The sequence below is a fragment of the Pteropus alecto genome, unplaced genomic scaffold (genome assembly GCF_000325575.1).
Source record: "Pteropus alecto unplaced genomic scaffold, ASM32557v1 scaffold14, whole genome shotgun sequence".
In the NCBI taxonomy this organism is placed as follows: Eukaryota; Metazoa; Chordata; class Mammalia; order Chiroptera; family Pteropodidae; genus Pteropus; species Pteropus alecto.
Genome location: NW_006436810.1, coordinates 7,240,214 through 7,261,912, shown reverse-complemented (window position 1 = coordinate 7,261,912; position 21,699 = coordinate 7,240,214). Strand labels below are relative to the sequence as shown.

General features: G+C 44.3%; 1 protein-coding gene across 1 annotated transcript in view; it reads left to right on the top strand.

Annotated features, from left to right (window-relative positions):
- Positions 1 to 21,699, top strand: part of CCBE1 (collagen and calcium binding EGF domains 1) — a 188,105-nt gene that overhangs the window by 142,710 nt on the left and 23,696 nt on the right. The window contains exons 3-5 of the mRNA XM_015590791.2: positions 11,696 to 11,748; positions 15,831 to 15,965; positions 18,149 to 18,301. Of these exons, the coding sequence (XP_015446277.1) occupies positions 11,696 to 11,748; positions 15,831 to 15,965; positions 18,149 to 18,301 (341 nt within the window). The remainder of the gene's footprint in view (positions 1 to 11,695; positions 11,749 to 15,830; positions 15,966 to 18,148; positions 18,302 to 21,699) is intronic.

The following is a 21,699-nucleotide window of genomic DNA, read 5'->3' as shown; positions in this document are numbered from 1 at the left end:
AAAGGAGAAGGGAAGGAAGAAGAGCCCACAGGAGGCCAGAAAAGATAAAAGAAAAAAGAGACAAAGAGAAGATAAAGCCATACCCTTTGTACTGGTAAATGGTGTCTTGGGTAGGTTCTTCCCAAGGAGAGTTCTGGCCAAGTTTAAGTCAGCCAAAATGTGTGGAGTATCTGTGATCTTTCGGGCACTGGTGTAGGTGCTCAGGATAACTAAGACCTGATTCCTGCCCTATGGTGTCCACAGTCAGTTAGCAGAGACAGATTGTGGCATGTACAGTGGTGGAGATGTGTGTGACCTGTGACCCAGAAGATTTTCTATAGAGCAACCTTTATCATAGAGCCCCAAATTATACCTTGTTGTCAGGGACCAGACATTGCTCTAAGGCATTCTCTTTTAAACTTTCAAAAGGGGGAGAAAATTATAATAAATGACATAAACCCCATAAGTAGACTCAATGTAGAGATGTGGGCAGCCTTTCCCATCTAATTAAACGATGCTTCAGATATCAAGGAGCTTATGTCGTTTTAAAAGTGAGTATACCTTGCACCAAGAACATTCATTCCTGCGCCGAAGAAATCGTTGTTGAGTTTAGCTGTATAGCGACTGACATGTGATAAACTTCTGAGAATCACCCCTTGAGCAGATTTGTCTAGAGGTCATTATCAGCTGTGAGCTGAAGGTCTCAGGAGAGCAAGGCTGCTACATTGTTTCCCTGTGGCTCTTGGGCTTTCCTTGTGTACATGCCACGTCTGAGAGCTCTCCAGAGGTTCTCGTTAGGTTCCCACGTGTTTGTGAAACATTCTCAGGACATCAGCTAACTCATACCAATGTCCGAAATGATCAGGGAATAATTTCTTAAAACAGTTCCTTCTAATTCTTGTATTTTTTTCCACCCCCTGAGGATTGAGGGCGTGTTTTTATTTGACCCGTATTTCTTTTTCTCTGATGAAAAAAGTACTCATTAATGGATACTTCATACTATTGTTAATAGTTTTACGTGAAATGGATAATTACTTGGAGTCAAGGGATTTTTAAAAATCAACTTCAGTGAAGTATAATTTACATCTGATAAAATGCCTGAGTTTCCACTCTACAGTTTGCATTTTGACCAAGTACATACACACCCATGTGATTACCACCACAATGAAGATATAGAACATTCTTATCACCCCAGGAGCCAGAGAGGTCTTGAGTTAGGGGAGGCCTTGAAGATCACCCCAGTTCAAGGCTCTTGTTTTCCTGGTGCAGGAAGCAGAGACGCAGAGTAGGACAGTGAGTGCTCAAGCTCACAGAGCCAGTTTGTTGACTTTTTGATATCACTTCTCTGACTAGTCCTTCCCTCCTCTTCTCTCTGGCTTCCTTACTTGGCCCACCTTCCGAGAGGATGTCTCCCCAAGTCGTGTCCTTGGCTCTGGCCCTCCCCGGGTGTTGTTATCCAATGCTCCCCTTCACCTGTCTCTCTGAAGGCTGTCTCTAGCATACCTCCATCTTTGGCTCACCCTTGAGCTGCCTAAAGCCTCAAACTTCCCAAACGATATATCTAAACCAAATGTAATCAATACCTTCTTGTCACCCCCAAATTTGTGCAATAAAAATCGTTTGTACTTAGCTCTTTTCCAATTTGATCTGCATTAGTTAATGGTGACCTCATCCACTAGGCAGGTCCACTAAAATAAATCTCTGGTCTTAGATTTGTCTGTTATTCTCTACATCCAGTGTGTTAAGAAATCCTACAGATTCTGCCTCCAAAATTTCTTTAAAATCTGTCTTTATTTTTCAGTTCTCAGTACCCTGTTTTGGACTCAATCTCTTGCCTAAAATATTTCAGTAGCCATTTTAACTGCTCTGTCCACAGTCTTCTTCCCAGCCTCCCCTCTGGGCCGATATGTGGCTCTCTGAGCTACAGATTAAATAAGATTCAGGCTTGGGAGACACATCCTAAAGGTTGTCTAAGGATACCCTGAACCATGGGTGGGGAATTTTTCCCCAGAGGGAAGCTGAGACTACCAGACACTGAAACCAGATTTGGAGCCAAGCTAGAGCATCAAGACTGGTCAGTAGGACCTGATAGTTTTCTGGGGCAGGAGCAACTCCAAGGAGCCACAATTTTTGTAGCCCCTGAAATTAAGTTAATACTCTCCCTCTGTGTTGGGAGAACACATTATACCAGTGTTAGGACGCTTTTAATGCTCTGTCTTGTGTTATGTATGGCTCTGTATGTATATTTCTTCCATATTGATTGTCTTCAGTGACCAAATTCAAATCTTAATCATTTCCATATTTTCTATAACACCCAGCTCAGAGAAGAGGTGGCCTCTGGAGTCTTGCAGCCTGGGACTAATTTGTCCAGTTTAGCTACTAATTTGAACAAGTTACTTAAGTGTTCTGTGCTTCAGTTTTCCCATATGTTAAAAAAAAAAAAAAAAACAAGGGTGGTTATGAGAATTAAACAATCCGTGGAAAATGGTTGGCTCGGCATAGAGCAAGCTTTCAATTAAGTGTTGGTTGGATTAAGTCAAACTTAATGCTTCCAGTTCTTACCTAATCTGAGTTGAATTTTTTACTTGATGTTGAATTATTATTTATATAGTTCGGTATCTAAAACAAATACAAGATTCCTGCTCTCATCTGTAAATGATTTGGAGGTAGAAATCCCACTTCGGTGTTATATGAATTTCTCGCTCCAGTGGCTTAGACCTGAATTAAGGTCAATCATATTTTGTTTTCCATAAGAGTTTGATGCATGTGAGAAATGGGATATGTCACATCATGATTAATTAACCTAAGAAAGAAAATCTCAGATTGGGTCCCATCTGTCTATCCAAGTAAAACTCTCTGCTTTAAGACTTCCTCATTTAATTGCCAAGTGACTGACCTGTGGACAGAAATCCAAATCAGCGAGTTGTATTTATGTGTCCTTGTACCGAATCCCTCTGGAAATGCCTCGTTTCCATGGTGAAGTGAAGGCAAGGGGGCTGAATGCTAATGAAAGTCTGCCCACTGTGTGGCCAAAAGGACCAAAGCCCTGTCAAAGCACAGAGGTCTTCAGCTTCGGATAATTCACAGAGAAGTTTGCAGACATTCACACCTCAAGGGTCAGTATTTTATAAGGCTCAAGGGCTCCATGCATACTGGTTCCTGGAGCAAAATGAAAGTCCGTGTCTTCTCCAGGCGCCATTTGGCTTACTAACCTTGGATTTCAGTAGCCCTCCTCTCGTGAATTCATTTCCTTCCGTTATTTTAGCTGTGGGGGTGTATTAGACTCCTGTAGCTGAAACCAAGTATAATGGCATAAACGAGATCGGAATTTGTTTCTCTTACACAAAACTGCCAGGTGTCTTTAGCTCATGTGGTGACTGGATCGCATCATGGACTCAGGTCCTTGTATGTTGACCCACCCGTAGCTAAGATGTTGATCTCATTGTCCAAGATGGCTCACCACCACCTTGTTCTCATTCCCACTCACGGGAAGGTGAAAAGTGGGAGGGCATGTGCCCCTTCCACTTAGGGGTGGCACCAGAAAGTTGCACGCGTCACGGTCATTTACATCCCATTGGCTGGGCTTCTTTGCAAGGCCATACCTGGTGGGACAAGGGGCTGGGAAGCGTTTCTTTTATTCCAGGCGCTTACATACTCAGATATAATTTGTGTTTCTGTAACTGTACGAAAAAAAAGAGAAAATAGAGTTAGGAAAGCAGCAACCTTTGCCACAGTACCAAAGTTCTAGAAGACAGCTACTATGGATAATGTGGAGCTTCTACCAGGAAGAAAACAGAATACAATATTTAAAAATAGGTTTGTGGATATTTTGCCTCTAAGCCCTGGCTCCATCAAGGATGCTATTCTGTAACACCTTGGCAGCGAGAATCAATTTTTTTATTAGTTTTAAAATACAACTGTTCTCATTACAAACATACTTGATAATTATAGAAAACTTAGACGATACAGGCAAGCAAAATGAAGGGAATTAACTTTGCAGTTTAGGGATCCTGAGCAGAGAGGGAAGAGTTAAAATCCTGAGGCTGGATCCACCCTTCGAAGAAAAGAGAGGCGTGAGGTGACAATGGCTGAGGTGCAGAGAAAGCTCTAAGTGGCAGGAGAAGGCAAAGAAGTCAGGAAACTTTCAGGAACGCTTGGTGACCACCGTGGATGACTCGTGTCGGTCAATTTATGGTGAATAAGTCAATGCTGGAAGATACGATTTTCTTGATGAATGCCACTGCAGCATCATATTAATAACCACTCAGGTGTTCCTAGAATGCTTAGAAAGTTAAGGTTAGACTAAAAATAAAGCACAAGGGCTTTGGGTCCCACAATATCCCCGCACGGTCCTTGGATGATGACTCGCACAGTGAGGCACAGTTCACAGCTATCAGGGCTCCTGCAAATGAGCAACCATGGGAATATGAGTAGAGATTCGTTGGTTTAAACGTGTCTCACAAATGGGGATAATTGGCCCATTAAAATTCTCCCTAAGGCAAACCTCAAACTAATTATTTGAGGTGAAGAAAGTAAGAATAAACATTCTGTTAAATGATACACGTAATCCCTAGAGCAATTTCTTAATAAAGACCACGTTTCAGTTCCAGGTGGTCTGGTCAAAAGCAGTTTGGTTGAGACCCAGTCGGTCAAGTCGGCCCGAAAGGCAAAGCCTCGGTTTCGGGTTGGGTGCTGGCGTCAGCGATGCTCCGACGTGCGTTTACGAGGTTTGCTCCCTAACCAACTGTCAAAACCAGAGTGTCTGAAACTGATGGCATTAGAAATGTACCAAAACACCCTGAAAATCCCTAAAAATCCCTTCATTCCCTTGATTTCTCTTGCTACAAAATCAATACTTGCTCATTACAGGAAAAAACAAACAAACAAACAAACGAAACATGAGGATCGTCTTTTATCTCACCCACATAAAGAGAAGCAGGAATATCCAACCTAATCTTTATTTTTTTAGGTAAAAATATCTCACTATCTATGTATACATAAGTATATACATAGATACAATTTTGTTATTTTTTTACAAAGATAATACAAAACTACTTTTTTCGATTTGTTATGACTTTTTTCTTATGTTCCAGAAATGATCCACTTCTCATCTGAATCAGGGAAAAGGCAGCCAGCCAACCAGAAAGTGGGGGGCTGACAAGGTAGAAAACTCATTCGAGAGACGAAGCGGGAGGGGAAAACGTGCTAGGGCTGGAGCAGCCAGCGCTGGCGTCGCTGCAGAGGCAGTGGATCGATGCCAGGTTCTTGCCTCTGAAACCCTCTGGGCTTCCGTGGCCGTCTGAGCCTGAGGAACACCACATGCCAGGGAGCTAGGGAGGCGCTGGCAGAAACACCGAGCGAAGGTGACTGTGTGTGTCTCCAGCCTGCAGCCGGGGCTGCTGTTGGCTCTGCCCATGTGCTCCTGGGCCGGCTTTGAGTAAACAGAGATCCAGTCATGTGCATTTCGTCTTCGAGAGCGGATACCGTGTTGACCAGAGGGAGGGAGGTGGAATGCTTTAGGGTTTCGCTTTTCCTACTGTCGATAGAATCATCTCTAAGCAGGCGTTAGCGTGGAAACAAACATGGCCAAGATACCGACCCTTCTATCGCTGTAAGTGAGCGCTGGCTGCTTCTCACAGCCAAGACAGTGGGGAGTCCGACTGGCCGAGCTGCGGACTTCCTGACGCTTTCTCCTCTGCGACACTGCAGGGTCCTTGAGGGTGGGTGCCAGAGTGGGGACACAGGAAAAACAGCACATTTCTTTCTGCATTTTCCATTGGGCTTAATGTTTGCCAGCACGATAGTACCAAGCTCTATGCATCTTAAGTCAGTGAATCCTCACTCCAAGACAGTGAGGAGGGTGCTGTTACTTTCCCATTTTGCAGATGAAGAAATCAAGGTAGAGGAAGTTAAGTCGCTTGTCTACGGTCCCACAGCTGGAAAGCAGCAGAGGCCTAGATTCAAACCCAGGAGATCTGTGCCCAAGGCCAAGGGCCTTAACTCCCAGCCATTTTGCCTTTTGGGTAGACGCACTATGAATGTTCGTTGAATGAATAAGTTATTTACCACTTGCAGCCTTGTAGGAATAAATACCTTCTGCTTGTGACCTTAGCACCATCTGAGAATAACCACACACTATTTTTTCTGTCATTCACACAGCTAAACCCCAGACGACACCATGACCAGGGAGTTAATGGTTAGAAAGAAGAATGGCTTCAGCAGTGACTTTCCTCATCTGACCATCTAGCGTTTTTGTGGCAAAAGGCACATAACATGAAATTTGCCATTTTAACCATTTCTAGGTGTGTAGTTAGTGGCGTTAAGTACGTTTACATTTTTGTGCGACTCTTGCCACCATTCATTTCCAGAATGTTTTCATCTTCCCAGACTGAAACTCTACACCATTCAGCAGCAACTGGCACACAGCCCTGGCGACCACCACTCTCCTTTCTGTCTCTGTGAATCTGACTACTCTAGGAACCTCCTATAAGTGGAATAGTACAGTATTTGTCCTTTTGTGTTATTTCATTTAGCATCATGTTTTCAGTTTATCCATAGTGGAGCCTCTGTCAGAATTCTCTTCTTGTTTAAAGCTGAATAATATTCTCTGGTATGTACATAGCATGTTTTGTTTATCCAGTCATGTGATGATGGACATTTGGGTCGTCTCTACTTTTTAACTATTGTGAAAGATACTGCTATGAACCAATATCAGTTCGAGTCTGCTTTCAGTTCTTGTAGATATACACCCAGAAGTGGAATTGCTGGATCATGTGCTGACTCAGTTTAATTCTCTTAGGAACCACCATACTGTTTCCATTATTCGATCTTGACCATCAGTAATAGTGCATATTAGAGCAAGTCGTACTAATATACTCCTTATGATTCTCTTGGTATTGTCATTGATTTGGCAGTAACAAGCTTGTATGTAGATGAATAAATGGGTAGGTTTTGTTTTGGTTTCTGATTTACTGATTGCTGCAGTAAACATATCATTCCATTTACGTGGGGGGAGCACATTGTGGTTAAAGGGCTGAACCAAGCATGCCTACATGAGAGATGAGTCATTTTATTGGGTTCTGTTCTCAGGCATTTAGTGCAAAAGGAATTCCGAGAGTTGACATGAAGTCATGCAAAACTCCATAAGGTTTCAGCAAGAAGAAGGCGTAAGGGAGAGAGGAAAAAGCACCTTCACCCTAAGGAGCTTTACAGAGAAAGTCGGGACCACTTTTAGGTCCTCGGGCCCTTAATATAATAGCCCTGAGGAGTTCCCGTTCTCTGTTCTTCCTGGCAAAAGTTTTACAAACACCCTTCTCAGGGCATGTCACAGTGTGGTTGAAATGGTGAAAATAAATTAGGCAGATTAGACTCTCCAGATCACTAGTCTCATCTCCTTATTTGGGACTGACCAGTTGACGATGTGAACAAGCTACTGTCAGTTTGCCTTTAGAAGCCATCACCAGCAGGGCTTCATTGTTTTGGAATGAAATATTACATCGAAGGGGTTCTTTGAAAATGTTTGGAACTCTGATTAGCCTGGGCAGGGTCATCTACTCATGGGCAGGTTCCGCTCGGTTCTCTGGCTCAGTGTCCCAGCCTTGAGCTTCTCGGGTACAGTTTTCCAAAAGAATATACCTCTGCCTCTTGCGGTGGTAGGCAAAGGGTATCTGGCTAAGTAATCAGGGTTGGGGAGGGAACTAGAAGTCCACCATGTCACCTGACTTTCAGATCATCTTACTGTCTTCTTGGCCTCCACTCTCCTCAATACTTGGTGTCTCCGATCTAAGCCTGGCCGAGGTTCTGTAAAGTTGGTTGGCCTGCTGCTCCATGATAACCTGCTATGGAGACACTTGGGTTGGAAGTTACTTCACTCTACAAGATCACTTCTCATCCTTCCATCCACAGGCCGTGTCCAGAGTTAGAGAGTTTTCCTAAATCCATGGGATATGAGTTTGCATTTTTATTCCACGTTCTCGTTACTTGGGATTAAATTGTGGAAGAAGAAGAGGACAAAAATATTTTCCATCATCTTGAAATCAAAAGGTTTTTTTCCCTTCCCTCTCGGTCCCTCTTGTTTTCGGAGATGGCATCTGCCATTGAATAAGAAGTGGAAGAAAGAGATGAGTCTTAAGATGTCTCATGCATCTGGGAAGAGTTGTTGTTTTCTAGCCGTGTTCAGAAAGCGGCAGCTAAAAAAAACATAGTTCTGACCCTAAACAAGGCCCCGCGAGGCATCTGTGTCACCTGTGGTCCTTGTGATACTTCTGTAAAGGAAGCGTCATGTTTTATCCACGAGGAGTCTAAAGCTCAGCGGGTTTAAGAAATCAGCCCAGGCTGCACCCTGAGCTCTTCAAGTGATAGAGCCAGAATTGTAAACCGCATTTGCTAGACCGTCCAGCCATTGCTCTATCTACTGCACGTAGCTTGGCACCAAGAACTCTAAAAGGTATAGTTTTTTTCTCTCATTTAAAAAAAAAAAAATCTGATACATTCGGTGCATGTCTAGGCATTTATGCAAAGGAAACTTCAAGTAAATCTTAGGAAAATTTACTATCCAGTTGGAGCAAGTGTTGAAATATTTCTTGCCTACTCACTCACTTGACCTTTCAAGTCCCTTCTAGTTCTCTAATACTGTCGGCAGTTGTTTTTTTAAATTCTTTTCTAGAATCTGATAACAGCGGACAGTCAAATGATGCCATCTCTATTATCTTCATTTCTCAATTTAGTCTTTCCTTCTAAAAGCTCTCACACACATTGGTTGGTGGGATATATTTTGGGCTGGAACCAAATTAGACAAATTTGGCCCATAACAAAAAATTTATGATTTTTTTATGTGTCTTACTACTCAGAGGCACCCAGGGGAAACCTCCACAGACTTTCCTGATTACCAGATGTCGCCCTTTCTATGTAACAACAATCTAATCACCACTTCCCCTTGCCAAAAAAATGAGAAGAGCGTTTGCATTTGGAAAACCAAGCTATGACACGTGAAGCGTGTTAAGAAGGCTGGCCTCCCCGGAACCCACAAGAGCTTTCCCCATCTTCGTTTGTTTTTCTTAAAGATAAAAACCACACAGCCGTGTATGTAGTTAAGTCTAACAAGTGCCTGCATAACGAGGAGGAGATTTCACTTTGGCGCTCTCAACTTCATCGCACATAAATTATGTTTTAAGTAATCTTTGAACTGATAGAACATGTGCGGCCAGTGTTTGCTTTCTTATACTTTGGAATATTTCATTGTTTATTTTAAATGGTGATTTATGATTGATGGATGTTTAACGTGCAGAATAATGCTATATCCCCAGGAACAGTGGAGAGTACAGTGAGGTCTCAAACCTCCTTCTCGAACAGGGATATGGCTTTACTTATGCCATTCAGGAAAAACAGCCAAGGGGAAGTTAATTCTTAGCTGAGCTGGTGTTGAAATGAAGCGTGCCCTTCCTGAAGCTCAGATCCACTTCTGACAGAGCTCTGTAGCCTTTCGAAAGCATGTGAAATCACTGCATGATCACTTAATTTCATTAAAAGGCAAACGATGGGTTACTTTTGGCTTCACTGCATGGACAATCCCAAGCCCTTGAAATGCTCACGAAGGTCAAAACACCCAAGTTTAATGTCTTGGATGTAGAAAGAGATTGTAAGGCTCGTATCCATTTCCATGAACTGTAAAACGCCATCAAACATCTCAGAGGCTATACCTTAGCTGCACCGTTAAATAAAAACAGCCCAATAGATCCATATGTTTCAACGCAGCGACACTTGAGATGTGAGTATCAAAAACACATGTTTTTCCCCTCCATCCAACTTTCTCATGAATCACTCGCGTTTCAAACCGTCTAGTGCACTGCTTTTCCTCTTACGCTTTTCTGTCGGACAGCTTCAAGTAGTACAGTAAGTCAGAACCATAAAATTGTAATGAATAGTCTATTAAGCCAGTTTTCTTTTTGGTTGTTAGGTCCTGGAACTTTCTTAAGCCGTGGAAAACTGGGCAGAGTTTAAGTTTCATGGAATATAAAGTTAGATCCTCGACCTCAGTTAGAAGTAGTAATTATCATAAATTTATGCCCCTTGGGCTTCTTTTGTCATGTAAAATTATAATTCAGTTGGCGATGTTAAATTACATCTAAGGGGAAAACTCGGGATATCGCCAAACATCATTCATATCAGTACATTTTATTTATATATACGCATACACATTTAAATACACACACACGTGTCATTCTAACATAAACTATGCTGAGGAAAGATCCAAAATAGTCTGTAACGAGTGGAAAAGTACAGTAGGCAAGTGTGTCCTTTGAGGGCAGGGGGACCCTTAGCTATTTCCTTCAAGTCTGTTTCAGGGGCATCCCAAATGCCCCTTGTTTTTTCATAATGGAAGTCCCCTTGTCATGCTTTTGAAGCAAGATGATCTACCACAGCTGGACCGTATGTGAGAAATGTCGCAGGGAAAAAGGAAGTAGTGTTGCTGTACCGGACTGAGCCTCAGAATCTTCTACAGGATGTGAGGTTTACAAGTTGTGTACATTTTTAATCAATTGTATGTAAAATTTATAAGCGATGGATTTAATAAAATTTTTATAAATTTTACAAGTTTTAGGAAGAGATTACTGGCATTTCTCCTTCACCCAGGAGGTGGTAATCCACCTAGCAGCTCAATCCACAAAAATGGATTTGACCAATGAAATAGGTAAATGATACTAATTTGCAAAGGTAGAAAATAATGCTGTTAAATTATTTTTCGCTAGAATGTGATAGGAAAAATACATTTAAGTGAATCAAATTCTTCTTAGACAGAAGGCCTTGTCTAACCCGGTTGAAGGTTCCGACCATTTGACAAAGGTAGGAAATTGCTTTAGTCTCCACCTTTGATTATTTATAATAACAGTAATAACCGTGTGCTGGCCCCTTGTTCAAAATGTCAACTCTCCTCAATCTGTCACTTTAATATCCTCTCCAGAACCTTCAGGTAGTTGCTTATTCGATTGTTTTGTCCAAAGTGTATCCTCGTGTTTGCGGAGGGAGTAGCCTGTTAGAAGCTCATGCCCCGGAGATGTATTCTTTCTTGTGAAGTTTTACATTTGGAACAGGTGGCACCATTTCTCTACCTTGGGCAGAGATATTAAGTCTTGCATATTTATGTTAGTAATTACCTGCTTGCTGTTTTTTGAACTTAGATAATTTAGGTACCTTTGAGTGTCTTATGTGGTACAGGCATTAAAAAAAGTGCTAGAATGGAAGTTAGAATGTGTGGGAGTCTTATAATTAGCGATCATTATGTTACAACTATCCAATTATTATTATACTCAGCTAATTGTTACTGTAAGTAGCAAGTCATGTGAATCCTTGGTCTGTAGGATGAGGGGTCAGGTCAGCCTTGAAAGTCCTTTTATACTTATATTTTTGTAGACCTCTAATTCTCTGAGTATCTTAAAATCTGAGTTAATTCACTTCTTAGGATTCAAAGGATTAATTTCATATGTCATGTGGTGAAAAGGGCATCTGCCATTGAAAGATGTGGTCATGTGGTATTGACAATATATATATTTATTTTTTATCTCAGATTTCCTTAGACGTATTCCACCCCTGCTTTCCTTTATGCCTCAGTTTTTCTTGGGCACAAGTTACTTCATTCAAAACCAATAACCGAAAAGAATTATATTTTTTAATCTAACATATCGCATTTAAAATGTGTTTTTCTTTCTTTGTCCCTTAGGAAAAAGTGCTGCAAAGGGTATAAATTTGTTCTTGGACAATGCATCCCAGAAGGTACGTAAAATAAAAGATTATGTCTTCCCACTTTATTCATGACTACTCATTAGATGTTTATAAAGTTCAGATGTACATGGAATGTATGTGTGTTATCAGTGAATATCTGTGCATGTGTGTATGTAATTTCTATATTTCTTTTTGACATTAAGTTCTTCTAATGCCAGTTTGGTTACGTGTAGCAGGCTCTATCTAAATCATTACACAACTCGTATACGTGCATTACATACATTGAGTGTCTAATCAGCTTTTCATACGCAGTTAGAACATGACCACCCTCCCCACCTTCTCCACCTGCTTTGCATATGTTGAACTTGAAGCCCCTTTACGTGACCATCAGCAGACACTGTGTGCAGCCCAGCAGTGGAGAGACAGAGAGATGTAAGACAGGGACCCAGCCCTCAAGGTGCATGCCCTCAAGCGAGGTAGACAGGATCTGGACAGTGAAGAATCAGAGAGATCTGGATTTTAATCACGGTTCTCTGTTGGCTTAGTTCATTCAGATGGCTGTAACAAAAATACCATAGACGGGGTGGCTTAGACAACAGACATTTATTTCTCACAGCTGTGAAGCCTGGGAAGTTCAGAATCAAAGTGTGAAAGATTCAGTCTCTGGCGAGGGCTTCCTGGCTCCTAGGCAGCCATCCTCTTGCCATGTCATCACGTGATGCAAGGGCGCTCTCTGGGGTCTCTGTTATAAGGGGACTAATACCATTCCTGAGGGGTCCACCCTCATGACCAAGTCACCCCCCAAAGTCCCACCTTCTAACACCATCACATCGGGGGTTAGGACCTCAGCATATGACTCTCAGGAGGACACAAACATTCAGTCCATAACACACATCCTACTAGCTAGCTATCACCTTGGGCAAGTTTTAAACGTTAGTTTTTTCAGGAAAGTATTAGTAGTTATATGGTTGTTTTAAGAATATTAACCCATGTAAAGTACTTGGAACAGAGGCTGTTATTAAGTGCTTGGTAATTGGTTACTGTTATTGCCCGGAGTTTGTGCAGTAGAGGCCTCCAGTGCAGCAAGGTTGCAGAGGGAGCACACAGGATCAGCATGGTCAGAGTGGCCTCGGGAAGGAGAGGAGACTCGAGCTGGCTCGAGGAAGGCTGCCCAGGACTTAGATGAGCAGCAGGAGGAAAGGGGCAGAGAAAGCCAGCACTGACACAGAAAACACTAAGAAGTGTTTGTAGAGCATGAGGTTAGTTTATCCCCAGGTGCAGAGAGGTAGGTGGGTAATACAAAATAGCTTTCTTCTCCATTACCCAAGAAGCCAGGTCTCTACCAAGGATCTGAGCCCAGCCAAGCTAATTCATGTGGCATCATCTCAGTGAGCAGCATCTTTATCAGTTAGAAATAAATGGATCTCTCTGTCTATTGCTGTCTTTGGTGGAAGGATGACAGAGTTCATTAAATAGCTGTGACCTCTGAGGAAGCTGCTTAAGAAGGTTGGGTAGGAAATCACTTCACATATGATGGTTTAGAGGGCCTTGGGTCTCTCTCCAAGGCTGAATTTCTCACTGCCGGCCAATTCCATTGGTTAGAGGTTTGTGGAGAAAACCACAAAGGTCAAAATAATTGCATTCTTTTATAAGCCAGCTTTTCTCAGTCACCAGCTGTGTCTTTTATATTTCAATTTGGCAGATACTGAAAGAAAATTAATTTAGGCCAATCAATTTAAGATCCCAGCTAAAGACCTCGCCCAACCTAATTAAAAACATATTACATGGATACCACATATTTAGAGTTCCTTTAAGTGTTGGATATTGTGGTTTCAAACACCTAAACCTAAACCTAGCCTCCCTTACCCTAAAGTGGGACTACAGCACCTTTGATTAATGGAACCTAGAACTGAATATTCCAGGTAAAGTGGTCTTGAGAGCTGAAAGCTGCTTTGCCGTAAATAACTAACCCTCTGCTCTATTGCTTCCACTGGAATACTTTTAAAAGTTAATTTATTTTAATCTGTGAGAATAAGTCAGTGTTTGTCTTCTACTAAAGCTATCATAAAGGTTTTCACTGCTCAAGAATGCAAAGTATAACTGTAGGATCTCAGAAAAGATGGTGTATTAGTTAGGATTCTTAGATTTATTTTAAGGAATGGATTTACAAGAGTCTGGAGGCTGGCAAGTCCAAAATCTGCAGAGTAGACTGGCAGACTGGAGTCCAAGGACAACATTAGAGTTTGAGTTCAAAAGCCGTCTGCTACCAGAATTCTCACTTCAGCAGGGGAGGTCCGTCTTGTTTCTATCAAGACCTTCAACTGATTGGATAAGGCTCACCAACTTTATGAAGGGTAATCTGCTTTACTCAAACTGTACTGATTTAAATGTTATTCTCATCTAAAAAGTAGGAGAAACATCTAGAATGATGTTTGACCAAATATCGAGGTAGTGTGGTCTAGCCAAGCTGACATATATGATTATCCATCACAGATAGTAAAAGAATACTACTAGGATTTCTAAACAAATATCAACCAACTAATGAGTAGACACTACATTCTAAAAAAACGTTGTTGCCTCATATTTGTTGCTTTAAGTCAAAAGTCAGCAACCTATGCCTGTTGGCCTACTGCCTGTTTTGTAAATAAAGTTTTATTGAAACACAGCCATACCCATTTACTTAAGAATTGTCTATGGCTGCTTTTGCCCCACAGCAGTAGAACTGAGTAATTGCAACGCAGGCCTGCAAAGCCACCTATCAGATATGTTTTGCCACCCCCTGCTACGTTATCTCGATTGGCCAAGTGACAGAGTGATCGGATTTGTTCTGGTTCAACAGTTACTAATTGAGCATGAACTGTAGGAAGAGAATAGTGTTGGTTACTCCAGGGGACACAGTCCCTGCCAGATACCCAAACAAGCGTTAGAACAAGTAATAGAAGAAGCAGACGAACAGGTAAAGCTTTTACTGTGTGTCAGCCACTGTGCTCAATGCATCATCCAGTATCATCTTCATAAAAGCACACCGTGAAGTAAATATTATTGTTTCCCTACTTTATAGGTAAGAAAATTGACATTCGACTCACGATCACAGAGATAGTGGCAGAGCTGGGAGGGTTGGCTCCAGAACCCGTACTCTTCACCTTAATGGGACATCCTCCAAGAATGGGACCTGGCCCAAAGTAGGCACTCAATAATTGTGTCTGGGCCCATGAGCAGCAGAAGTATAGAGCATAGGACATTGATGCCTAGAGGTGATGCTTTGTTAAGGAAAACACATTTGACCAGGGACACACACAGGCAAAGCAAGCCTGGAATCACAGAAGGATTTAGCAAGGGCAGTTTTCCAGGTTTTCATGAGAATGGCATAAGCTTTGTCATACCCACCCTGCCTACACCAGAGGCTGACAGCCCATCACTCCACCTTCATAGGCAGCAGAGCAAAGCCAGGATCACATCTTATCCAAGGATAGTTTGTCTGTCAGCACCTGGGAAAGATAGTGCAATGATTAATGAAATGCTGGATCTAGTCGGCAAGTAAATGTTCAGCCTGAGCTCCTGACTTAGAGCCAAAGTCCCTTCAGAGGCTTGTTGAATGTCAGCTCGTAAGGACTGAGAGGAGGAGATGCTCTAAGTCTTTATAAGTAACAGACCATCCACCCCAGTTTGCACAGGCATAGGGCTAAAACGAGGTCTACGGCTGTTCGACCTTACCCAACGCCAACGCCCATCACCAGGGCTGGCCATTCTTTAGTGTCCAGCTGGAAGGAGTTCTCTGTCTCTAAAGCAGTTGGTGGGAGAAAAAAAACCCAGCCCCAGGTGATGTTTCAGAGACTGGCCATCTAGAGCAACTTTGCTCCTGGATAAGTGACAAAGACAAAAGGATGAAGAGGTGACTCGGAAGGGAATTACAAGTGACGTCTGCTTCTAACCGCTGCAGAGCTGAGCACTGTGTTTCCCACGAGGTATTAGAAAGCACCCCATGGCCTGGAGGGCTAGTGCCCCTCTAAACATAGCCACTCACACGTCATAGTTCCCCTGGAGCAGAGTGCAGCCCAGAAAGTCTGGGTGGGCGACCCGCCTCTGTCTAGGGAATGACTGCGTGAGTGTGAGCTCACACTTTTCTTTTTCAGATTATGACGTGTGTGCCGAGGCCCCCTGCGAACAGCAGTGCACAGATAACTTCGGGCGCGTGCTGTGCACTTGTTATCCGGGATACCGCTATGACCGGGAGAGACACCGGAAGCGGGAGAAGCCCTACTGCCTAGGTGTGTTGACAACGCACGTCATCTTCCAGCTCCTGAGACTATGCCTGGTTCTGTCCTTTGTTGGACGTGCTTCATCAGTGGGCCCCGCTCACAGGAGCCGCATTGATCTCTGATTCTTCCCGTTTCATCCTGACACTTGTTAGATGAAATTGTGTCGGTCTCATCCTAGGGGGTCACCGCCCTTTACTGTGATTATTGAAACAAACTATGGCCAAGGAATCCTTCAGGGAGTTGGTACCAGTTAGAGCCTGATGAGCAGCGAGATGTAAGAGCAGGAAAAGGGAAACATTATCATCAAGAGAAAATTAGAATAATGTAAGTGGACAGAAATCTAAACCTGCAGAAAGACTGAAACAAGAGAACGCGTTGTCTCGGAACAGGACTAGGAAGAGACTGGGCACGAGCAGTGGCCATATGGCAGACTGGTTGGACGTGAGTCAGAGGGAGCTGAAGCCGGCCACCTGGGCTGCAGCTGAGCAAAGTCGGCACCATCCATCACCCCCGGCTTGTCCCCTTCCCCCTCACCGACTGGGCTTCCCAGCTCTGCGCTCTTTGAGTTTCTGAGACAGGTTTATTGTCCCCTGGAGCTGCGTGTTTCAAAGAGTGGTCTGTGGCTAACCTGTCAGAAACATCTGGGATTCTTGCTTAAAGAAAAAAAAAAAAGAAGATTTCTGCTCCCTCCAGACTCTGAGAGTAGGCCCAGAAATCTGCATTTACACAAATGCCTCTCATGATTCACATGCACGGTCAAGTTTGCGAATCAGCTAGAGGGCGGGCGACCTGAGAGACTGGCAGGTGGACCCGCGTGGCAAACACAGGAGCTGTGATGAGCTGCCCCCCTGTGTAAAAGAAGCTCTAGATAATGGGTCTCCTGGCTTCTCCCCAGTGGCACCTGGGATGGCGCCCTACTCTGACAAAGAATGGGATTGAGACCACCAAGGGAATGGAGTGGGGACCCATGGCCTGTCCTACAGAGAGCACGATCTGCCCTTCTGTTCCCCCGAGGTCCCAGGCGAAGGCTCTTTGTTCAGTTGGTGGGACGGTGTACTGTTCTTCTCATTTGGAGACCAGCAAAACCAGCTTGCTGCTAAGAGTTCCATGTATTTCTGTCTCTCTTTCCAACCTCATTCTTCCTCCCTCCTCGGGACAGTAGAGACAGCTTCATGCTCAGGTTTAGGGCAGGGACACGTGGAGAAAGGTGGTCAGCCTGAGGAATTGCAGAGCACGATCCAGCTGTGACATCTTAGGCTACAGATGACGTAGTATGCACCGCCCAGGGAACCTCCAGATGACCACTCTCCCCTTGGCACATGCAGGGCCTGCCAGAGGCAGGTCCTGGGCAGCTTGTCCAGGACGTAGTTGGGACATCGTCACAGTCCTGAAGCGATGGCTGGGCTCTGTCTGTGCCGCGTGTGCACAGCCTGGGGCTGTCGTAGCCCCACCCCCTCCTCCCAGTGTCCTCAGCCAATGAGCAGAGACAGATTTGGGCCTCCTCCTCTTCTCGAGGTGGAAGGCAGATTTGTTTCCGCCCCATCCAGTAGAGGGACAAGTCCGTGATGCACCTGGTTCACAAGGCTCATTCCCACAGCTCGTGAGGGGTCAGTTAGGGTCATAGAGGAGGCCCAGAAATTTTCCCGAAAAACTCCATTGGACCCATTTTGACTACTTTCTTTTATCAGTAGCTTTTCCAAGGTACCATCACGTCTTTTAGCTGGGAAGGAGCCATTGCTCAGTGACCTTGAGTTTGGAACCTACAGCCATAAAAAGGGAACATAACTCCCTCAGCACACAGGGGACCTCGCAGAAAATCGTTTCTACGATGCTCGCTTTTCAAAGTGTGTCACCATCGGATAGCTCATTTCCTCCTAAGGAGTCCCGTGTGGTATTTAGGGCAGTCTTTATCATCACGTTTTATAGATGAGGACTTTGAAGGCTAGCAAGGTCTACACCAACCATATGACTGGGTAGTGGCAGAGCCACCACCAGGAACCCCATCACTGTGGTTTGATTCTGCTCCTGCCACTCAGATTTCCAGCTTCCTCCTTTATCATAAGCTTCTGTGATGGGAGTCTGGCAAAGTGTGCTTGGCAGATGTTAACAGAAGGGCCGCGCCTCAGGTCACCTGTTGTGTTGGAAGTGAATTCTTGGGAACTGAGCATTGTCTGCATTTGGTTCAAACTCAGATATCGATGAGTGTGCCACCAGCAATGAGACACTGTGTGCACACATCTGTGTCAACACCTTGGGCAGCTACCGCTGTGAATGCCGGGAGGGCTACATCCAGGAGGACGATGGGAGGACGTGCACCAAGGGAGACAAATACCCCAACGACACTGGTGAGTAGGGCGGGTAAAATTATCCCCCTCATTGGATGGATGGATGGATGTGGATGGATGGATGGATGGATGGATGGATGGATGATGGGTGGATGGGTGGACGGGTGGATGGGTGGATGATGGGCGGATGGGTGGATGGGTGGATGGATGGACGATGGGTAGATGGGTGGATGGGTGGATAGGTGTGGAGGGATGGATGGATGGATGGATGGATGGATGGATGGATGGATGGATGTGGGTGGGTGGATGGATGGATGGATGGATGGATGGATGGATGGATGGATGTGGGTGGGTGGGTGGATGGATGGATGGTTGGATGGATGGTTGGATGGGTGGGCATGCCCTTGGGAGCCCAACAGGGTTCCTTGGGGAGCAGCGTGCAGGAAGGGGCATTTATACAAATGGTTGGTGGGGCCTGGGTAAGAGAAGGACAGTGCATCACGTCAGGCTTCTTCTGAACAGACCGATGAGAGCGATGTCTGTTAGCAGCAAGGGTCATGAGCTGATGTGTGTTTGAGGAAGCTCTCCACCAAACAGAGGTGTCGTGCGCATGGGCAAATCAGTAGAACTTAGTTACATGCTTAGATCAAACTAGGATCAGCAGAGAGACATGAAACGCTTCCATGTAAGGTAGCAGCCTCCATCAGCACTGCGCGTAGCCCGTGGCCCTGTGCCTGCCCGCACACTATTTGCTATTTGGTTTATGATTGGATAAAAACAAGTTGAGAAATGTTTAGGAAACTTTATTCCAATTTGACAGAGAAATTTCGTCTAAATCCAAAGATTTATGCTGGTATTTTATGTCTCCTTTTCCAGTCATTTATTTTAATTGCATTTTGCAAATACAGTCCACAATGAAATGGAAAAATTTTTAAAGCTAGCCTTTCCTCATAGCGTTTGAGGAGCTGATTTGCGTTATATCAACCAGATTTAACCAAGATGTCTGATCACTCAGGGATGTGACCAGCCCACGTGTCGGGTTACGACCTTGGTTAAGTTTGGTGGGGGAGGAAGAAGGAAGGGAGCCGTTCTGCTCCTGTATCCGATGCTCATAAGGCCAGGAAGCTGCTGTCATCTTCTGGAGCTCAGGGCTCAGCTCTTCCCTTTTCCCTTGGGCAGGGAAAGTGGCAGGAATGTGGTCTGTGAGAGAGGCCAGCAGGGCCCGGGCCGCCTATGGGTGGGGACGAGGCAAATCACAGGTACCAAGAGCTGCAGGGGGACACAAGGCCAAGGCTGCCAGGCACGCAGGAGCTGCATATTTGGGTGTAGCCTGAGATTCAAAAGGGGCAGAAGGCAGTTGCCATCGGCTCAGGACGACAAACAGCTGGGGACCAGCTGCCTCACATGGAAAAACTACAAAGCAAAATTATGAGGAACAACCGGGTGAGTCATGAGGAAGCCACCACATATTAGAAGGAGATGCAAAGTATCTGAAGCCGGTTCAGAATTGGGCAATTTGGGATAATTTGAATGAATCAGAGGGCCGGGTGACAACTATTGCAAGCCTGAAGCACGCGGGGCCTGCGTACCCGGAGGTGCTGGAAGCAGCAGTAAACAGCCTTTTTGGCATAAAGGTCGAGTGAGGAAAAACGTTTGCAGGAAGCTTTTTTTAATTTTAATTCAAAATTAAAATCACTTCATTTTTGTTTCATGATGAAGAAGGTGGAGGAGGGACAGGATGTAGAACTTACTTCTTAGATTCTATCCTTTATTGAAAGGAAGAATCTCATTGAAAAATGAGGTGCAGGCTTTTAGCCACAGATATATTAATGTGTGGGCCGACTTGAGAATTAGCAATAAAAAGGCAACTTTCTCATTTTTCATTTGGGAATTGGATTTCCAGCTGTGCTCTTAGCCGGGGAGCCTGTGGGCTGTGGGCTCCTCAGCCTGGCAACTCCCTTGTCTCTGCCTCGCGTTCTGTTGAGGTGAAATCCCATTTACATGGACATGAAGAGCAGTGTTGAGCAACCCAGTCTAAAGCACAGCCATCAGAAACAGGAAAAAAAATGCTTACCTCTGAGTGTCGGATTAGGAATAGACCATAGGGGTCTCCAAATAATAGGACCTGGCCCCACCACAAGCAGCTCCTACCCAGAGACCCGCCTTCATTATCAGAGACCAGAGAAGCCGGAGGGAATTTGCAGAGACTAGTGTAAGATTCCACGTGCTGGATTTACTGGTTTTCGGTCTCAGGTGGCCTCCACCAGTTGCAGTAATTCTTATTTCTGCCACCACATCCCTCTTCAGTCCCAATGGCAGTGGTGAACCCCTTACAGTCACCCTGCTGCATGGCTCCCTAGGGATGGCCCTGAGCAGTGACAAGGTGGCCTTGGTGGTACTCACCTCCTGCGTAGTGCTTTGGCAGTGTGGATTCAGAGAGTGGAGCCTGGCCTGGGGCCCAGGAAGGTCTCGTTGCATCTTTGAAATTAGCAGTCTGCGGTGCTCAGCCAGTCCTGGACCATATCCTCTGCTTGTTTCCTTGAGAAGTGAATTGTATTCCTTAAAACTTCCTCGAACACCAAGTTTCAGGACCAGAGATCAAGAATTTCACGTGGCCAATTTGACTTGTACAGCTGAGAATTCAGTAAAAAACCGAGCAGTTGTAATTATAAGGGGTATGTATTTGCAACTGTTTTTTGCACCTTCTCTAGTATTACTTTCATTCAAAGGCATAGTTCATCCCAACTGTTTATTATAGCGTTTCCCCACAGTGTGTGCTCCAGAACTATGGGATCCTGTGGGGTGTAACTACGTCTTTCTTCCTTTAGAAGCTTGTTTGGGGAAGAATGTATTACTGCTCACATTTCTTAAGGATTCGTGATGCAAGTGCATCTAAAGCTCTAAAAGAAATCGCCATTTAAAAAAAAATATATTAATTTTGATGAAACCAGAATTTCCCAAAATCAGTTTCTTAAGAAACACCTATAAATATCTGCCAGATGATGGTGTCCTGAAAAATACAGTTTGGAGAATTCTAACCTATTAGCGTCAAAACTCTGAGCTCTGGAGCCCAGCTTGGTAGGTCATCTGGTCGACTTTCAGGCTAGGATGTTTTCAGATGAAGCGAAGTCTGGGGAGAAAGCACTTGCTGAGGACAGCAGAGCATCTGATGAACAGAACAGGACAGTCCTCCATTCTGCCATTCTGAGAGACAGGATGTTCCTGTTTACAGGGACTTCAACGGGAGATGTCCTCCTGTTTAAACAGGAAGAACTGTCTAGTGGCTAAACCAGAGCCCTATTGTAACACAAACTCATGGCACAGATCCGCCTTGGCTATGAATTCTCCCTCTCTTCCTCTAAATAGAACAACCTCAAATCTTTAAAAAGCTGAAATGACACCACTATCTGTTGTCTCCCCCGCCTCCGATGGCAGCATTATGAAAGAATTACTCAGTG